The 21,539-nt window shown below is 41.8% G+C and overlaps 1 protein-coding gene across 9 annotated transcripts in view; it reads right to left on the bottom strand.

Moving 5' to 3' along the window:
- EPC1 (enhancer of polycomb 1) overlaps positions 1–21,539 on the bottom strand; it is a 58,999-nt gene that overhangs the window by 18,013 nt on the left and 19,447 nt on the right. For all 9 annotated transcript variants that reach the window (XM_085227099.1, XM_085227101.1, XM_010712475.4 and 6 more), the window contains 4 exons: positions 3,070–3,229; positions 1,598–1,743; positions 1,305–1,511; positions 754–902 (listed from right to left, as the gene is read on the bottom strand). In XM_085227099.1, coding sequence (XP_085083225.1) covers positions 754–902; positions 1,305–1,511; positions 1,598–1,743; positions 3,070–3,229 — 662 coding nt within the window. The remainder of the gene's footprint in view (positions 1–753; positions 903–1,304; positions 1,512–1,597; positions 1,744–3,069; positions 3,230–21,539) is intronic.

The following is a 21,539-nucleotide window of genomic DNA, read 5'->3' as shown; positions in this document are numbered from 1 at the left end:
TTAAACCTAGTGCATCTCTCCCCTAACTCTACTAGACAAGAAAAAAGAGCACCTGATAGAAAAGACAGAGATACCCAACTTGCATTCCCAAGAACTCAAACAAAATAAGAAGTTTATTTTAGAGCTTTACAGTACCGACTCTAAACATCTAAAGTTTTCAAACACAGACACTTAAATTTGATAAGTCCATTCAGATTCTGAATATCATCTGCCTAAAAGAACAACTCCACATTTCAAATGCGATTCTCAGTTCATTGTGAAAGTGACAGCTGAGAAAGTGGAGCGTTTGGTCTCCTGCGCAGCTGTCAAATAGGATGTCAACAGAAACACAAGTTGGAAACTACTCACAAAACAGTATGTTACACTGAATGAAATGCTGTTTGTCTTCTTCAGGGGGATACTCGTTAATCTACGCAGTTAAGAAGTTTAACATATCAATTTCTAAAGGAATTTACCTGACGCTATGTTCTTCCTTCCTACATAACACACAACATGAGATGCAAATGCTTGAATACACATGTAATAGAACAATGCACATTAATGTAACAGGCAGCTCTTTCACGATGAGTGACTCCCTAAATTCAATTTTGCTCTTCAGAGCCATAAATGAAAATATGCTATATTGTTAACAGCAGAAAAATTCAAATTTTTATTTTAAGATAATCTCTTGTATTTTATAAAATATTCATGAGTATTGAAATCTACAGCAGTTTTCCAAAGCTTTTTGTAGCACATTTGCAAAAAAAATGTTACCTCTTTTCGATGATTTCCAGTGTTAAATGCAGCAACTCCCTCTTGCTTTTTTCCCTTCTCTTTATCATCTCCAGGATGGTTACTGCACGACTCAGGTCTCGACGCAGTTTAAGCATCTTCTCATAAGACGCTTCATCATTTTTTCGATTCTGTAGATACAAAGTGTTTTGTGTTTTCCCACATCATTTAAATTATATAATCTGAGCTAAAAGTAAATTGTAAATATCTTTTTTTTTTTTTAAACCACATGCTAAAACAAATGAAGAGAAACAGATGCAACTACCACTAAGCTAAAGCTTCCTGCCATCACAAGCAGGTTTATTATCTGATTTAGAGAGCAAAAAACTACTAAATACAAACTTCCTTCAATAGCTGGTCTAAAGCAGTTAATTTTTTTTTTCTTGCAAATTAAAAGGGAAAAAAAACAAGCAAACAAAAAGCCAACTTGTATTACTTTACACTACTTAGCAAGTTTGTCTCTTTAGATAAGCTACTTTGAGAGGGAAGAGAAGGAAGAGAAACAAGTGACAGGGAAGCATTAGTCTACTTACTTTCCTTGTCTGCATCTTTTCTGTTCGTCTTCTAAAAGCAACATAAGGATCATTAGTGCTGGAGCCATCTCGCTTCTCTTGTTTCACTGCTGGGATAAGAGAGGGCCCTCGACAGTTCTTCCTCTTTTTAATCCAGTACTCGTATACTTCTCTGATCAATTCATCATCTTCTTTCAGCAACAGCTTGGCCTCTTGCAGGCTGACTGGCTAAATGTAAAACCCAGTATGTCATTGTCATATGGCATTACAGACAATGCACATTTCAGATTTTTTTATTCAAAGCAACACCATACCTGCTGACCGCTGCCCTTTTCTAGTCGGTCTATCATCTCTTCAAATTGCAAAGGAGAGATATCCATTCTCTTCTTTAACTTATTGACAAAGACCTCATCTTCTGAATCCATGTCATAATCCGGCTGCTCAGCGTCCAAACTAAAAGCTGAACGACACAAATTAAGCTCAAGTCACTGTTTTACTACAGAAATGTTCCATTCTAATAGCAGTGTCTGGAGTATGTGCCAGATCCTTCTGAAGACAAAGCCAAAATAACATTTGAACACTGCTTAGAAGTAACACCTGCCTTTTTTACTGAAATAAACTATATGACTGAAATTAAGGATAGACACTGATATCTAATTGAGCATGCTTTTATTAACTAATGAAAGCTTTACACTGTCCAAAACATTCAGAGGTATTCGACCCCACTACTTTTAGGGAGAACTTGCTGTATTGGTCAGACTTCACTATCATCTCACGTTCTACAATTTCAAGTTGTAGCATCCATGTCAGAAGTTAAGACTCCAGCTTAAATGCATCTAAGAGGTACTCCTAGAGAACTGCATGCACAGTGCATGAGAGACCTCACAAACCTTCTCAATGACTTTTGTGATGTAAAGGCGTCAGACCAAACTAATCCAATAGCATGGTCTACGCACTGTGGCAGGGGACCTTCAATTTTAAATCATGTATCACAGAACCGTTCCGTTTTTCCACAACATCCTCTCAAAATACAGCATCCAGAACATCCTTGGTTCTCGGCTTCATGCAAACTGCTTTGGCTTCTCAGAACTATCAATTTCTTAAGCATGCGTTTCACACTGTGAGAAGTATTACTTGCTTTTAAAAAATGCAGTTGAACGTTGTCATAGCAACTAAGAGACCTCTAATAGATAAGTAAAAGAAGAGTGAAAAACTGCACCTTAGCATCAGCATATAAGACTCCTAGTATTAGTCTCTCCATTTGCTTATTAAAGCATGCTGCTCTGCTACTTCAGCTTATTACTGAAGATCAGACTGACACAGAAGCCTAACATAAAGCCAGTTAACAAGGCATAACTATGCCTATGTATACACACAACAGATTATCAGAATTTAAAAAATAACAACACCACATGACAGTTTTGCAATATATTTTATAACGTTTTTGAAAGTTGTCCAAAGTAATGTGTTCATGTCAAGGTCCACATCCAAGCAGAGCAGCTGCTACGTTCCAACACCAGCAGCATCCTAACATATATATAACTCAGTGAAACTGCTAGAATTCAAGTATGAACATGAAGACAAAGAAAGACATCATCTTATTCTTGAAGAAGAGCTAAATATTCCTCTGAAAGGGTATGACAGAGGAGTGCACACTACTTAAATGCTGGAAAAAATAAATGCTCCAAGCCAGATTTGATAGGAGCTCAAGAGGCATTTAAGAGTGATCTCTAACTGCTGGTAAAATAAAGTTCCTGGTATAGACTCCAACAACTGCTTTACTTACGCTGTATGTGAATCAGCTGCTTTGGCATTTTAAATTCTCCAGGATATATAGATTCATAGTATGCAATATTACTTTCTGCTTCTGGGACTGGTATAACCATGTTATCCCTCTTCTCTCCATATACTTGTTGTGCTGAGATAGCCCGTTGGAGATGATGTTCCTATTTAAAAAAAAAAAAAAAAAAAAAAGAAGTCAACATTAAAAAAGCTACGAGTGTATTTTCAGAGCTCAGACTTTAAAACACACGCCCATTTCCTTACAAATGTCCCATTCCCAAACCGTGAGACCGGACATAAGAAACCACTTATCCTGTCACTCCAAACACACTCTATCAACTTGTAGGTTCTTCCAGTAGGTGGAGCCCTCTCTCCTACACAAACATACCAGACTTCAGTACTGAGCTAAGCCGCATGTTCTTGGCACACCACCCTACATAAATCCATACTTAAGTATTTCTGGAAAGGCACTACAGATGGATGAGACACACAGACTGTAACAAGCACCTGCAGACGGATATTCACAGCAGTTGTTTTCTGTTATTTGCTATGGCCATTTGTCAACAGCAATGACAGAAAAACACAAAGTAGGCCAGCCATCATCTTCTACTATGAAGATAAACAACTGTTTACCCTTCCTGTTAACCCAAATGGGCAATTCTTGTTTATCACAATGCTTTACATCACCCTCCTTTTTCCCCTCCTAACCCATCAACGTTTAATATTAAACTAAAAACCACCGCAATGAGAATAATTTGCTGTCAGAAAACAACAGCAGTTTCTCAAGCCTAAAAGTAAATTGCATTTGCAACTGCTACTGCAGTCTGAGTAACAGTCAGCAATACTGCTGAGAACCTTCTAATGCTACTATTGAAATGCACTCCATCTTCCCTGCGAGTCTGTCAAGACAGCAGGCAGTAACAGCTCAGCCTGTGTACATCAGCAGCACCAGGCGCACACAGTGTTCGCACACACATTACGAGTGGCTTATCTGCAGTGTAACACTGAACTTCTTCCGTAGCAGCGAAGCACCTTTGTTGCTTTCTGCATTCAAACTATTCTTCCCAGGTGCCGTAATCCAATGCAGCACCAGCTTTGCCCATACTGCTATCAGTGGGATGCTATAATGCTGGCTACTGAAATACTGACACCAACAGCTACAGCGGAAGGGCAGGGGGAGAGGGCAACTGATCCCACAAGCAAAGCAAGAACCCACCCGTGTTCAGCTGTATCACTTTATTACAGCTTTGTCAGACTCCAGTTTACTCCTCTTCAGTACAACACAAGCAGTTAACACCTTTCAAATAAACTGACATTAGAAACTGTCAAATTAACTTTATTTTAAACTGCAAAGCCAAAGCAGAGCCTCAAACTAAAACCTGCTGCAAGATGTAGTTCTGTTGCAAGAACTCACAGGGGTTTTAGCTCATCATTTCCTTCAAAAAAGCTGCAGAGTTTGTTCACGTCTGTCCCGTTAAGCCATCCTTTTATGAAAAGAGACCAACTGTGGTAACATGGCAGCACACAGTCACAAACAAAACTCACTGGACTTTTTTTATCCTCTTGCATTTGATAAACCTCAGCCATGTGGGAGATACAGCAACTAAAGTGAATTGTTGGGTATGACTTTCTTTTTTAAGCACAAGAGACTCCAATCAGAACCTCCCAATCCCCCAGATTATCATGTTTGGACAGAAACTAACAGGGACAGTGCACCTTGCTTCAACATGTCAGCTGGTTGCTCGTCCACCTTCCTCCTGATAATAAACATCAAGTGTGAAAAGAACTCTGGAAGCTCATTTTTCAACACAAAAGCATGTTAAAAACTACAGCCAACCAGCCTATGACAGCTTCCAGTTTCTATTCTGCATTCATTTTCCACTGTGGCTGCACAGCTGATTCCTCCCACTCAGATGCAACACTTCATTCATCTGAAACTGGAGCCTTCTGCTTAGAAGTGCAGCAGTTACCTCAGTTTGCCTGAACAGATCTGAACCAAACAGGGCAGCTGCCCTTGTTGTTACACTGGTTTACAGACACTATAGATCAAATCATCCCCGAACCTGGCAACAAGCACTTCAAGACAGAGCTCTTCAGAAACCCAACGGATCTTTGCCGTTGATAATCTATGTCCACGTACCGTTTTCCAACCAGTTACACCTTCCCTATAGCACCAGTTCCAATGGCACTGTTTCTGTTCGTTGCATAGCTGAATGAAAGACCAAGTCAAGTGCAGCTATCCAGCAGGTCTCAGCTGGCCACAGAAAGAAGCTGGACTGGATTAGCCTGGTTTCATGTCTGAAAAACTCCTGTTTTTGTTTACAAAGAGACTAGTATTTTCCAGGTGATCACTGGGCCACACACTTTCTGCCACCCACACCTCCCACAACATGCAGTGAAGCTGGCTGGTCACAACCCCCCAGCTCCCACCTTCCTAACAGTACTGAAAGCAGTGTCACTGCAAGGCCTTCCCCATCCTCTGGTGTGCCACCTGTCCTTCACAAGTTCTCAAAGAGCTGTGAAATTGTTTCTGACTGTTTCTTCAAAGCCCCAGTGTGAATTTTCGGTGGCTAAGCCAAGCTCCAAGGCTAAAGCCATCATGTCAGAAGGAAACCTGGGAACAGCTGGCTACCACAAGGTGTGGTCTTGTCCCCTCACTGCCAGTCTCTATTATTGCTGCCTTGCACCAGGCTGATCTGTGACAGCTGAGAGAAGAGAAAGGACAGAGCAGCAGCTCTCCTGTTGTTCTCCCCAAAGCAATGATGGCTCCACTAACCGGCTCTGGGAGCAGGATGTGAGGAAGAGACACACAATCCCCTCTGGCAGCAGCCAAAGTTGCTTAGCTTCATCACTGCATAAAATTTGTCCTTTTAGGAAAAATAAAAAATAAAAAAATTCTGAGGGCAATAAAACCTAACACTCATGAAAAGCAATGCTGGATAAGCATTTTCAACAGCTCAGCATCAAGCATAATCAAGTCTTCCTCTTAGCACAAATACAGTATCCCTTTCTTAAACCACATTTGCAGCTAACTGCTTACCAGCTTGTTCCTTTTTCTGAGACAAGCCTTTCACTTTCACGTATTATTTGTTCCAACTCCCCACATGCAGGTTCTCGTGCCAACTGATCCTTCTTATCAAAGCAACACTGGAACAGTGTCTGTCTTATTAGTACAATCCAGGCCAAACTAGTGGAGAACACAAGTCAGCAGTTCCTTCCCTCTGAGTTTGCTTCCCTTGAATCTTTCATAGATCCCCTCTGTTTAACTAGTAGTTACTGAAATGTACTTCTTTCTACTATTGTTTCTTTATACAAAGTTGTAACCACAAAGGTGCCTTATCCTCACTGAAATGCCTTCTATTTTTACATTAGCTATGTTCAGCCCAATAGGCTCACATCCAGGAAAGCTTCTGTCACACTTGCTTCCTCTGCCTGACACGAAGGAAACACAGCCTTGGGAGTTGTGCTATGCGGCCCATCTGATCGGCTGCTTTCAGAGCAGTGGCAGCTTTCCTCAAACCGCATTCCTTCTGTTTGGTGCCGACACTGATGTTCGTCCAATCCGTGTATGAGGCCACTCAGTGGTCAACCAAAGCCAAAAGTCTCCCCCCAGCCCAGTGCCCGTCAGGTAAGCTCCCTGCCACGGCTCACCACGAGGTCAGACAGCTCCAGAGCAGAAGGGCTGCAGCAGAAGCGCACGCCCAGAGGGGCAGCCACGAAACAGCTTTGCTTCGTGCAACCCCCAGCCATGAATGCGGCACTGCACCCTCTGGATGCCCGTCCAGAAAGGTATCTGGGCAGAATTCCACCACTCACCACTGCGCTTCAGGTTACTCTGCTACTTGTTTAAACAAACAAAATAGCTATTTCCACCTTTTTTCCTCCCTGGTTTTCTTCTAATTGAAGTCTACAAAGAAGCCCGAACAGCAACCCTCCCTCTGATTACTGAGAACACAGCAAAATAAGATGTAGTCCATATATTTTCTAAGCTAAATTAGCTATGAATACCATCCTTTATTCCATAGTCTTCCTTTCTATTAATTCCTAAGATACAACATTTGTCACTTACATCCACTTTCACTGTATTAAGTACGGCAATTATGCTCTACAGTACCAGAGAGCAGATTTCTCAGAGGCAGTCTAAGGCACGAAGGCAATACCAAGGGCACCCAGCAAAGCGGGATTACTGCAGCTTACAGAGCAGTCGAGCACAACAGAATTGCAATTTCTGTTCACTTCTGATCTGAGGAGCAACAAGACCTCTCTCAAATGATAATGCAGGAACACAAGTGGAATTCTTTAGAAACTCATCTGAGAGCTGAACTAAGCAGACGGTGGTAACTGGGAACAAGCACTCTTCACTTCCTTGCTCCTTTTGGTAATGCCCAGCAAGTTTTAGGCAATAGGACCGTTAAATTCCAAGTTACAGTTCCTCACAGAAAACCAGCGCTAACAGAGCACTGAGATTACTTTGACACAGCACTCTGCAACACACCTTGGAGGCTACACTCTAAGTACGGTAACCAGAAGGCATTAAGAATAAATAAATAAAAAAAAAATCTAAGTGACACCACCCCATCATTAATAGCTATGCCAAAGGAACATAATGTGGTATTATTACATTACTGCAGTAGGAGAGAGTGCGTCTCCGTAAGAATGAAGGGAAAAATTCACTGTTTTCTAATTTGACTGCATAATTCTTCTAACACTTCATTCCAGAGCTCTTTAAAGTATAATTTAAAGGCACATTTGTTTGCAAAAACTACCAGAAGAGCCAACTCTCAAGTCTACTTTGTAGAGAAGAGAAGCTCAAGGAGGAAAGAAGTCCCCAAACTCTGGAAGTCTACAGGAGGATCATTCCCTTTGCTGGAGGAAGTGAGTGGGGCAGAGGGGTGAAACCACACACAGCCACTGGAAGAAGTTTTAAAAATGTTATCATTATGAAAAGGACACATGAACACACAAGAAAAAAAAAAAAAAATCACACTTCACTTAAATACAAAAACATTATAATGAAGATGGAACCAGAAACATCAAAAGCTGTAGATCTCATCATGCCACCTGACAGTTGATGAAGTGGTGTAAAAGCAATCTGATTTCAACCTGTAAGGTGAAGGCTCCCAGTTGCTAAACTCACCAGGACAGCACTGCTCCTGCACCTTGGTTATCCCAAGTCACCATCAGCAAGTGCACTTGTCTAAGGATAACAGAGCACAACACAGCTAAAGGCTACAAAATCCAGCCAAGACCACTCTGGTCTACCCTGTAACACAGGTCAGGGACTACTGAGACACCGGTGTGCCCACTGCATGCACCATGCCCTACCCTCACCCCTCTGTGAGCTGCGGGGTGCACGCACTCTGGCTCCTCAGCACAGGAGGAGCTCAGTGACTTGCATGCACAGTCACGGAACGTGGCCTCAGAACAGACTGTCAGCCTATTCTAAAGGAAATTTGTCCATAAATTGAATCCAATAATCTATTCACTGAAGGCAACAGAAAGGAGTACACCAACCTAACTGCCTCACTCAACACCCTCTTGCTGCTAACAGCTCTTGGTTGCACTGCAACAATCATTAGTTTACATAAAAGATTGGGAGGAGCATAAAGAGTGACCTCGGAGAATTACATGCATAAAAATAAAGCTTATCAGTTCGGCCATATGCCTCCCCTTACTTCTCCCATCTCTTCTTGGCCAAGGCTCAGTGATGCATTTCTGTGGCACTCCAGGAGGCAACTCTGCCACTGCAACAGGAAGGGCCCACGCAGGGACGGATAAGTACCAGCAAAGCTGCAAGCAAAGGCACAAAAAAAAACTACAACAGACTACAAAAACCAGTGTATAACATCCATCTTGGATCAATGCAGACCTGTCCAGAGATGCCCCAGGTCTCCTTTGTATGTTTCTAATATTTAAAACAGCAAGTGGCTTCAGCAACTTCCAGTAGGAGAGGAAGCAAACCCACTCACTTATTCATAAGCAATAAGCTTATTACAGAAGCAGTATCATGCACTTTCCTTTTTACTACCTCACATGCATATTCAGTCACACACAACACACAAAACAACAATAACATTCTGATAACTTTGTTTCCAAACAACTGCTGTCAAAGAGCTGCAAAGTCACCCTTGTCATCCTGAGTTACACCGATCTATGAGTTGCAGAGATCTGATAATCTTTTATAATGGCAATGCAATAGTTATGCAGGCAAGCACATAAACTGCCATTCTCTTGCCTCCAGATACATGAGCATCATGTAACATGCTGGGGCAATATTTACATTTGGCCACAATAAGAACACGATCAAAATGGGACACAAGGGCTGTGGGAAACAAAGCAGCACAGCGATGTTCCCTGCTCTCTCTGTGATGGATCCTGAAGAACACCGTAGGTTTAGAAAAGTAAAGTCTGGTCAACAAATAATTGTTAAGCTATCTTCCTGTTATGGGTACTTGTGTGTACAGATGTCAGGTAAACAACTCCTCACTTTGACTGAAGCTGCACGATCTCTCAGTGCCCTGAGTCATTCTATGCAGAAGAGAAATTTGTGCTCGTTACTATGGCAGAGCCTACAAACGTCCCTTTGTATTCCAAACACGGTGACTATGCAGATCACTTCTCTTAATCAACGGATGTCAGTCTCATGAGTAGGCAATTAGAAAGATTCCACTAATTACTATAATAATTAGATCACTGCTACAAATCCCAATTTAAAACACCTGCTCAGTGAAATATAATCTAATTTGTACTTTAAAAAAACACACATGTATTTGTAATTAACAAACATCTCGAAACCTTGGTCATTCTTAGTATTTTAATCTGGAATACTGGTTAAAAGTGAGGTCAGCCACATTCTTGAGCAACTTCGTCTACTGCTTTCCTGGTGCTCAGATCAGGCACTTTCAGGAGCACATACAGAGTTCAAAGCAAGCTATGAGCATGCCTCTGTTCAGCAAAAACACGTAAGCCAGCTCAGTCCATCTCCTGTGACTTTACAACACAGCCATGTTTCACAGAACCCAAGATACAGCCACACACCTGAAGTGCCCTTCCTGACCACAGCTCGCTGGTTGTCCCAACTGCATCGTTGTCATTTCTGAGTCTGTAACACACCAAAGCCATTTCAGTGATTCATGTTGAGCAGAGCAATAAATGAAGGATTAGAAAGGGTATGTGAAGATGCTTTGAATGCATATTACTGAAGTAGCCAAGAGCATGACCTCCACTGCTCAAAATCAGACTGTACCAGAAAACAAACATATCATCCAGTTTACCAAAGTACAGCTTCTACAATACAGCCTACACAGGATTGAGAAAAACTTAAAAATGGAGCCACTCGTTAACAGAGCTTACAGCCAGAAGGCCATTTCCAACAGCTTAATTAAATCTTCACGGTAAGAGTATGGAAGGGGTACTTCAAGATCTTGTCATTAGCTACTCATAAGGAAATTGTATCCAGTTCCCTAACAAAAAAATAGATGCAACTATCTTGTCCCTTACTCGAACATTACTGCATCAGCAGTCCTACCAACCACTCCTTCTGAATGGCAAAAACACCACACTAAGAACTAACACAAAAGCTGGAAAACAAGGCCCTTACATTAGCAATAACAGCAGTGGGCACTGTTTAAGAAGAAGTCATGTGACTAACAAGGTAACAAGTAACGCATGAAACCAGGCTTTATTGTGCTCCACTACTGTGCAGCACAGAACTAACACACACATGAACCCAGGGCTGTGTTCCAACAGGGACAAGGTGCCACAACTACTCACACTACTTATGGCAGAATACCCTACACAGCACCAGAAGTTCAGGATGGATTAGAAATCTACATTTAGATAGGTAATGAGGCTCAAAAAGCTTGGATCCACTTTCATACTACCTTTCTCTCAGAGTTTTCCACTCCATCTGTGAGGGAAAATACCAGTTTCTTCCACAGGAACTGCTGCTCAGACTTCAACTGTTCCTCCTTAAATCAACCCTTTCTCCTGCGCAGAGAAGGCTAATCTTCAGGCTGATCCACTAACCAACCTGAAGTGCTACAGAACAAGGCAGGTATGGCACTGGAAAACACCAGGCAGCAAAAGAAATCTGTAACAGCAGTTTGAGGAGCCCCTACATCTCTCCAGTATCCATCTAATGAAGGCTTAAAACTATTCCCTTCCACAAGCCCAAATACACAAACTGGAGAATCAGCAGCTTCCTAGATCCACATCTGCTCCAAGATTTAACTTGATCTTCCTTCAGAGTAAGAAAAGGATTTGGTTTCTTTTGTTAAAGAAATGCAAGACCCAGAAAGAAGATTCAGGACCCCACTTTTCCTTCAGTGTTTCCAACAGTACGACAGCAGAACCTAATGTTACCTGGAGCTTGAAGGTCAGCTCCCTAAAACATCAACTTGTGCAAGGCCAGCAAGAGCTCACGTAACTCTGTGCAAGACAACAGAGTGTGCGTTTTATCAGAGGAGTGCTCTGCCTAATGCAGTTCTCATGAAGGAAATTATGGGTATTCCTACCAAAGAGGGTAAGAACTGCCACAAAAACAAGAGCCTTAACAGCTGCACATCTCCTGAGCCACGGCCTATCAGACAGTGGGAGCTCTGCCCCAGTCTTTGCACTGAGTACTGAAGTATTTCTTCTGAGAGCTTTCAGAGCAGTGCGTTACACAACTCTGAAGTCAAAGAAGCCTGACAGACACCAAGAAGGTTTCTGGGTATCTCATTTTCAGTTAGGAGAAAAAGGGTTTACCCAAGGATCTGTATCACAGAAATAGAACATCTGTATCTTCCTTCAAGACACCTCATGTTTACTATGTTGGCAAGTTTACCTACACCTCTGCTGCAAAGTATAGTTTCATTACCTCAAGATGTCATTCACATTTAAGAGTAATAAAATTAGATTTATATTTAACCTGAATTCTGTAAAACATTCAGTGTATGTAGAGATGGCAAAACATTAAACCATCACCACAAAAACAGAGCATTAGCATCTGAGTGAACGTGTGCTCAACGGCAAAGGCTCAGCACCTCCTGTCACATAACCCAGCACTAAAGCCTTAAAAACTAAGCACTTCTTAAGAACAGTCACAGGCATGTTCTGTATTTAAAAAGCTCATATACTGTAATTAAGAATATAAAACAAGCAGAAGAAGCTTCCAGAACATCCCTTTGGAATCCCAAGCTCATTTTATTTCCAAAATCAGCCAATAAACCATGTAGTGCTCCTTTCAGCCCTACAGGCAAGAAAGCAAGTCCACAGAAAAAACAAAGGGTGAATCACACTCAGGACTGAAACTCAGCCAGTTATATGAGCACACTTTCATCGATTCCACAGTATCCACTGTTAAAGTACTTTCTTCCTTTGTTTAAGATCTCTCACAGCAGTGGAAAGAAGCCACCACTCAGCACTGAGCAGAGCCAGGGGCTGCAGCAGCACACAAGCTGCCCAGGGCACACCCAGCCACAGCCCTGCCATCACCGTCACAGCCCCAGCAATATCCATGTTCCCATCTCACATTCCTCCAAACCACTGCTTGCTCTTTTTAAAAGTGAAAGAAATGCATGGTATAGTTTCTAACTCCTTTAATAGAGAAAGTTTTTCCACGTCCTGGGATAGTAAAGTACTGAGGCAGTTGTTAAGATATGTCAAAACTCAAGTAAGCCTTCTATAAAACAAGAAGGCCAGGAGAGGGGCACTGAGTTCAATGTACTGGATGCATATTGAAGGAGAACCTGCCTAGCCACCGATATACGATTGGGGCAATCAGCTAAAATTTGTCAAAATATGCTAACAAAAAATGCAAGTAATACCCATCAATACTTTTCTACTGAACTTATTAGCTTCTCACGACACTCAACACATCGTAATTTCAGGTCTGATGCCACAAAAGAAAAGTGTTTCCTCAGTAGTGACAGTGACAGGTGCAGCAGTGAATAACTTAAAATAGACTTCCCGAAGATCACAGTGCTTATCTGTGCACTTCCTGCTGCACAGATCAGTCTGCACTTCTGCCAGTTACAGATCTAGACACTTTTTTGGCTTAGAAGGAACACAGCTACCTCTGAATGTGCAAAGATGCTCCCTGCAGCCTGTATTAGGCAGGAAGGCTCACACAACACAGAACTTGTATGTTTCCTGACCAGTAAAAGTGTATTCTGAAAGACAAAGCACTACACACTGCACGAGTCAGATGCCAAGTCATTATTCTTTATAGGTCAGTTATTCTTAGTGTCTCGTAATCTCCACGTTTATTTAGATTGCCTCTAAAAACACAAGACAGACTGATATTCCAAATTCATGACCTTTTATGTGCAATTACAATCAAACCTGGTTTTAAGTCTGATATAAACACCAAGTAACTGAGACAGGTGGGAGGCCAGACTCACATGGAGATGGGAAGACGCAAGAAGAACAGAGGCTGAATAGGAGAGGTTTGCTGCAAGGCCAAGCACCTCCCCAGTGCTCATAAGCTCACTGCACTACAGCCATTGTGGTCGTTTGCTCTGCATGCACACTGAGAGCTAAGTGTGTGACTGGACTAAGTGTGATCCCTGGCTGTGATGTACAAGGACACAGCGTCAGTACGTTTGGGCTACACTGCCTGTTTGATGCCTGGTCTTCACCTGCCCTTTTGAAAGGGAAATGCCAGTTTAATGCCTTTCACTTCTCTAGCATTCAGGTCACCTGTGACCTTCATTTGTTAAAGACATCCAAACAAACAAAAATAAATGCTATGCTTTTCTGGTAATCTTCAGGCCTCCACTCCTGCCTACTGTACAAGTACAAGCCAGTACCCATAGCACAAGTTAAATACATCCCACCTCTGAAAGAACAGATACATGGTATTTCCTCCACCTCTCCAAGGCAGAGCAGTCATAACCCACCCAAAACTAACTGTAACACCAGCCTGCAGGGCACAACACGCAACATTGAGCCCATTCCTCCACCAGGTGTGCAGCTGCACACTGCTAGATTCTTAATGGGTAACTCCTGGAGACAGGGAATAAAGTTAGACAGGTATGAATAAGCACGCTTTGCTGGATTCACCTAAGTTATTTTGTTTTATAGACATTTTAAAACTTTGTGCCAAGAAAGCAATCTGCATATCAGTGGAGAAACCTACTTAAGGGACTTAAGAAAACATCCTATTACCCAGTGACCCTACCTCTCTCTGACCACTGACTCCATACAGGCTACAGAGGCTGCAAGTAAGACATTGTTTTCCATATCAGTTTGTCACAGCCTTTCTGCACAAGGAGTATTTTAGCTCTACTGCATTAGCATCTGCTAAATAAATACAGTTGGTGTCTTGAAAACCATGAACTTGATCCTGCACGTATTTTTAAAGAGCAAAAATAGGAGCCCTTTGAATTACCAATTATAATGTTGATTTCATACTGTTTACCACACTACACTGTCAGCCTTTGTGATTCCTGCATTTTCATCATGTTGAAAATAAAGCACCAAGTAATAACCAATCAAAAGAAAAGAGGTGACATTTCTAATGCAAGGTGGGGAAAAAACAAAAACAAACCTCAACATAACAGTGAAATGATGTTGTTGACAAGACATTCTAACTGCAGTGACCAAGTACTTGCCAGTTCGCTCTCACAAAAATCAATCAATCAATCAATCAACAAGACATCACTGAAACACGGAAGGAAGCACCTTCCAGACTAACACTTCAGAATACTGTAATAACAGCTTGAAGATACCTGGAAGGTTTTTCAATACTTTTATGTTTGCATCTCTGGGCATTTCTGACAGCGCTCTGATTCCCGTCATCACCCACTGGAGACTCTCCAATAATGGTACTGTGTGGCCTATTCCTTAGGCACATTTTATTTTTTCCATACAGATAAGCAAAATGGAATCACTCCAGGAAGCGCTGATTGCCTCTCGACAAGGCAGCATGTTCTTGCTTCTTCCATCCTCTCAGTACTACAACGATGTGACCCAGCAGGGTCAGTGCAATAGCAAAATGCTGGAGTAAGATATTCTCTCCCTGTCTGAAAGCAACACTGCTGCCACAAGCTGGCTTAGGATCTCAGACAGTGGTGCCACCCACACAGACAGCACTGCCTGCTAAGCTGGTGGTTTGGCTTCCTTTAAACCCTCAACAACAATTGCTGTTTAGCTTTTTAGATAACTGAAGTAGGCAATTTACATTAACCAAACGTGAAAAAGCAAAAGTTTCTAACAGTATACTTCTCAGCTATTGTGATGGCCTGAAGAGAAAGGACACCACAGCATGACACACTCATTCACACTCATTCTGTGAATGGCAGGAGAAACCACAAGAGCTAGACTAACATCCATTATGAACACAGAAGTGAACTATACATACACTCCTGACCACAGCACAAACCAGTCCTGCGTGAGACTCTACCTCCAGGCCTAACAGTTTCATCACTTAATCTTTTTTATTAGCAAAAAGTGCTCTTATCTACAGTCCTGAGCACAAGTCAAGCATGAGGTGGACCTCAGATTGCTGAAAGACAGAATGGTGATGTTCATGAGAAGACTGACCTTGGAAAACATTCAAATTCTTCCCTATTCCCCATCCTCATAAACTTACAGCAGAAAAACCTACAGCTTAACACAAACTAAGATACAATGATGGATACTTTCCTTCTGATCTTCCAACTGGAGAGTCGAACCATTTGCTGGTTACAACATCCAAAAATAACGAGGTGACCAAATCATGCCCAGGGACATTTTCCTGCTGAATCAAATCAACAGCCATCAAATTGAGAGTTCAGTCTTCACAAGCTTTAGTTTTATTTATCAGTAGAAATATCCATGAGTGCTTTTTCAGATGGCCTGGGCACTTGATACAACAAAGCTGCTATGGTCCTGCAGCACTAACCACGCGCTGTACCCTGGATGTAATGCAGACAAGTTACATAGCTGGTCAGTGATTTGTGTGCACTGCTCTCATTAGCAAAAGCTCATCATGAGGAGAGAGAAACTGTAGCGCTCGGTAGCTTCTCCAGATTTTCCAATCGTAGCCAAGGATATGTCTGTCTGTTCAGGACCTGTTATTTCCACAGCCCATACTTCAACTACCTAAAAGCTAGTTAACCCACCCAAACAAAGGTGAGATTTAAAAACTACCGTTTTCAGCTCAAGGTCTTTCTGTGATGAGAACACTGCTGCCATGGAAAACCAAAACAGACGTAAGAGTTAATGCAGAATTGCACAACAACTCCCTTCAGTCAAGTCTCGAAGATCACCAGAAAGCTCACTGATTTCTGTTCCAACTGTTTTTAATACGTAGCCATCACTCAGGACACTTATTAGTACCTTTCCAGACAGGACTCCTCAGAGAAAGTGTATGTCCAGAGGACAGCTAGACAGAATAAACAGGCAAAACTGCTTATTACTTCTATCCTACAGCTCTGATTAAAGTTTTCAGCTATCAATGTTTTGCTGACTTCCCACACAAACACACTTTTTCCCAATTGAACAAGTCACACTACCTGAGAAAAATAAAAGAACACTAAAAACACCTGGTCCACTTCAGTTCTGGTAGCTCAAGTTCTTTCCCCTCACATGCAAGCACATGAAGTCTTGTCTATTGCACAAAGACTGTTTAAGTTTTAACACGATGAAATCACCAGCTGCCCAAGATGAACTATGAATGCTGAACGGCCTTTGTCCCAGCAGCTGAAGTCCCACAGTACCTTGTCTTCACTCCACCACTACAGCTTCCTCACCACAAACAGCTAGCATTATCCTCTAACAAACAAAAAGGGAGAGAAAACAAAGGTTATCACTTTCAACAATAAACACATATACGCAACGAAAATAAATAAGAAAAAAATAGCAACTTAAAAGACTGCATAAATGCATAAGCGCATGAGGCTTTAACAGCACTGTAGGAGTAATCCACTTAAAGCAATCCAGTAACAGAATACCAAAGTGCTGCAGTGCTGAGCTGGCTCTTACCTATCCCACATCCCCACTCCGCAACAGAGCAACAAAAGCACTGCGTGTCCTGGCTTTAAACTCAGGTCTTCTCTGAGCTACATCAAGGGTCACAGAATCACAGAATGGCCTGGGTTGAAACGGACCACAATGATCATCTAGTTTCAACCCCCTGCTACGTGCAGGGTCACCAACCACCAGAGCAAGCTGCCCAGAGCCACATTCAGCCTGGGAAGTGGTTACTACATTGTAAATACTATATGCTAAATTACGATGTTGTATGATTTGCTCTCTTTTAGAATTACTTAGGACTTACAACTAGTGAGAAAAATCATATATCACCAAGGTATGCAGAGCACATCCTAGTAACATACTAATATGGGATGGGTATGGAGAGGGGGAGGAGATGGGGAAGACTCACAGACTAGACAAGTAAAAGCTGCACTTCTCAAGAGAGAACAAATACACAAGAGAGACCAGGAATACTATTTTATCTCTAGTGCTATGAAGAAACTCAACAAGGAGAACTATAGAATTTAGAAACAGGAGAGAATGAGACATGTCAGATAACTACATCTGGAGAAATGCCTGGAAAAGAAAAAAAGAGGTCAGGTACTGTGCAGACAGACCAACATGGGACAATAATGACTGGAACAGAAGGAAAAAAAACTCATCAAGTTACACCAACTGTTCCCCTACCTACACCAGGAAGGTCACTTGGGGCAAGATGCATCACAGATCAGTTATTCAAAAGTTACCTGCGCAATTCTTTCCTTTCCAAGTAGATTCTGTACTTTTAACCCATCATCAGTATACCTTCATTATAAACTTGATTTAAGAAGTATCTAAGAACAGAGTCCTAGGCAGAAGTCAATTTTCCATACTAACACCTTCCTAGCAGCTACATGCTCTGCAGACCTGATCAGCAAACAACCTGCAGAACACAGCCTTCCCAATTAGAACATGCTCAACAGCACTAACTGCACACATAGGGCAGTCTTCGCTACAAACCTCTCCTTAAAGAGAAGTCTGCCAAGTCTTCCAGGGAGGATATTAGATTCCTAATTTCTATTTAGAACTAAAAGTAATAACCTGCAAGCTGTGAAACTGGTGTAAAGGTGTGAATGTAAAATGTAAGAGTCCTTTACTTGATCACTGTATTTACACCAGCTTCATTTTACCATACCAACCTGACCCTCCTAACTGTGAACTGCCCGACTTCGTAGCAAGACGCAACATCACGTTGGAAAGGATTTCTTGCCAGTATCCAAAAACAACCCTCTTGAAAGTTTCGATTTCAATTCAAGAAGTGTGAATTCTTTAACTACTGATTAAATAGAAAGGAAATTAATCTTTCAGAGTGGCACTTGAACCACATGAGGATTGCTTCCTCTCACTGATAGCACCTGTGCTTGAACAGACAGGCAGACCAGTAGGTTTCAAACATTTATTTCACCCTCAATTCACTGTCACTTATCTGTTTAAACAGAGAGGCCCCTCCCAGAACTGGGTTAGTCCTACAACAGACATACAGCTGAGAAATAAAGACACTGCTGGCAAGAACAGAAGAGCATATATAAAGGCTCATTAAACAAGAAGGGGTTACATACAGACAACCACCAGGATCTTTATTCTGATGCATGAATCACTTGGTGAATTCCTGGACATTTGTCTTTCCTCTTAGAGAAATAAAAGTACTAATGAAATGGAGAAAGAACAAGCAACTTACTACAGCCACCTGAGGCCATTAAGTTACAGCACAGTGCTCTGGGAGCAGACTGCTGCACACAAGCACACGTTCCTAAAACAGCGACTTGGAAAAGTAAGGCATTAACTTGCAGGTATGTGCAGAGCTCACCTTGAATACCCTGCTAGCTGGTAATGAGACAAATGCAGATACTATTACACTGCTGAGAAGCATGGCCATGCAACTGTAACATGACTGCTGAGACAGCGACAAACTGAGTTGTTTGTACACACAAAAACATTACCACTCTGAAGAGCTACCTCACCACACTTTTTTACTACATGGGATCAAGTATTAGGCAGGCTCCCATGGGCTACTTAAGTTCTACTAGAAGTAAATACAAGATTTTGGCTATTAAAATCTAAAGAAACACAAAGACATGTCACTGTGATCCTCAAACATTAGTGTATTATCAGCCCCTTGAAAAACTAATAACAAATATTTTACTGCATACAATTATTACTTGTTCGTTTGCTGAAATCTATTACACGACATAAGATCAGAAACAAACAACAGTGAAGATAACATTATGAGTCTCCTCCTCAATAGAGAACGTGAGAATTGCCAGGAGGTAAAACCGTCCTGTACGAGCCTGGCCATACAAAGCCCTGAAGTACATTCTCAAACCCCTTTTCCAGCCATTCCTTCTTGTGCCATTAAGAATACAGCCCACAAACTTAACTTGGTTAGCAGTTTTTCAATCTTAATACAAGTAACTTGAAGGACAATTTTAATCACTTCTAAGGATCAACCATCCTAAGTAAAAATGCTCTGACTAGCCTATTTTAAGTCTGAGCATGAACCATGGACTCAAAGTAGGTTACTGTGCTATACATAAAACCAGTGCTGTCACAGGGGCCCTCTGCACAATTACTAGGAAACCAAGAAAAGGTTAAAAATAACTTCAGTATGAGTATGTCAAACTAACCCCTTGGGACTGCTCTAAACTCTTCTGGAAGAGTTTTAGAAAGAGTTGTCTTAATATGCAGTATTTCTTAATGGAAGATGAACAGATGAGAAAAAGAACAGCTTTCTGTTGGAACAAGTGCCCAGCTTGAAATTCTTCTAGAAGGAACTGGCTACTTCACATCCTCCTCTGTATTTCAAAACAGAATTTGGAGCTTCTGATTTGCAGGAGATGCCCACAATCAGAGATGGCAAACAGAACAGTATTTGAGAACCTGAAGTAGGTGCTTCCAACAGCACCTTCACCACTCTGTTTACCTGACAGCCTACAGCCCCACCACTGCATTATCAACTCATCTGCACAACAATCCTCTGCTCGCAACTCCCAAGTCAGCCAGACTCCCGGGGCATACCAACAGGCCACACATTGCAATTTCTAAGCCAACGGTTAGTTAAATCCTCCAGCTGTTTTCTCTACTTGTTCCTAGCTGAATGCACCACATTTTGGAACACAAAGAAAAGAAGGAAAAACAGACTTGAAACTAATGATTCAGTTACAGTACCTGTCACGATCATGCATTCATTCCATTCCGACTGCCCCCACAAGATTCAAGAGCACTTGTATCGGTGAACCATACATCAGCAAGGTATGATTATTTTACTTGGAGTACTCAAGTGCGATGGATACAGATATTTCATTAGAAGAAAACACACACTTCCAGAGAGGCACACACAGGATGCAGTTTCTTAAGTGTTAAAGTATGCCCTAACCAAAAAAGATAACAGGCTCTCCAGTGAAACTTAAGTACATAAGCCAAGACTTTTCCTGCACTGACTCACCATGCCCCAGCTATACACCTGATTCACTCATGTTTAAATTCAGCATGGCTGAGATGACAACTTACAGGCCACATCTGGTACATTCCATGCTAGCTTTTTCTCTTGGAAAGGTGGAAAACAGCTGTTCCAGCAGCAAGATAATCACAGAAACACTGAAGTTGGAGAAGACCTCTAAGATCAGCCAGTTTGTCAACGCATCACATCATGCCCACTAAACCACGTCCCTTAGGGTCACATCTCCATGACTCTTGATATGCTGCAGCCTGGATACACCAGCTTCCCAACACTTTCAGCATGGATTCAGAAGGATGCACTTCTCTGCATTCACTACCTGGAGAAGAGCTACAGTAGCTGTGCTCAAGGAAGTTTTATGGAGCGGACGCAATATCTGAGCCTGACCAAACTGAGTTAAAGATGAAATTAACAGCGCTCTGCTACAGTAGAGATGTTCCACTGGAGAATTCATTTCAAACATCTCAAAGCATTTGAATGAACATTAGGTCACCTCCACCAGCTTGTATACAACATTTTGAAAATACTGCATGGTCACACTAGTATCAGGAAATAATGAGTAAGGATGCCTAATAATAACATTTTATCAAGTAAGCTTTCCTTCAACATCTCCCATGCTGGGGCAGGGAAGAGAACCGCAACCACAGGTTTAATAACATCAAAAGCACATTTTCAGCTCTGTCAACTGTTTGTTCAAACAGATAAAACAGTATGACAGAACTTGCCACATATAACAGCACGCACAGACTTAATTCCACTTTCTGTGCAGTGTATCAGTTGTATTCCGACAGATCTGCCAAGGAAAACAGAATCAAATAAGCAGTTATATGGTTTATCACTTCAGATTCTGGGTGCTTAATTGACTCTGCTATTAACAACTCTGACTAGGAGAAGCCTCACAGGACGAGGAAGAGTTAAGAAGAGGGCAGAGATTAATCACTGAACCATGAGCTTTGTCAGAAGAGAAAGTTAAGAGTAATACAATAAAGCAACAGGGCTTCTCACCATTGATATCCTCCCCTCTGCCTCGGCACAAAGAG

The sequence above is a fragment of the Meleagris gallopavo genome, chromosome 6 (genome assembly GCF_905368555.1).
Source record: "Meleagris gallopavo chromosome 6, MGAL_WU_HG_1.1, whole genome shotgun sequence".
NCBI classification, from domain to species: Eukaryota; Metazoa; Chordata; class Aves; order Galliformes; family Phasianidae; genus Meleagris; species Meleagris gallopavo.
Note: the sequence above shows the minus strand (reverse complement) of the source record. Positions and strands in the feature narration are given on the sequence as shown.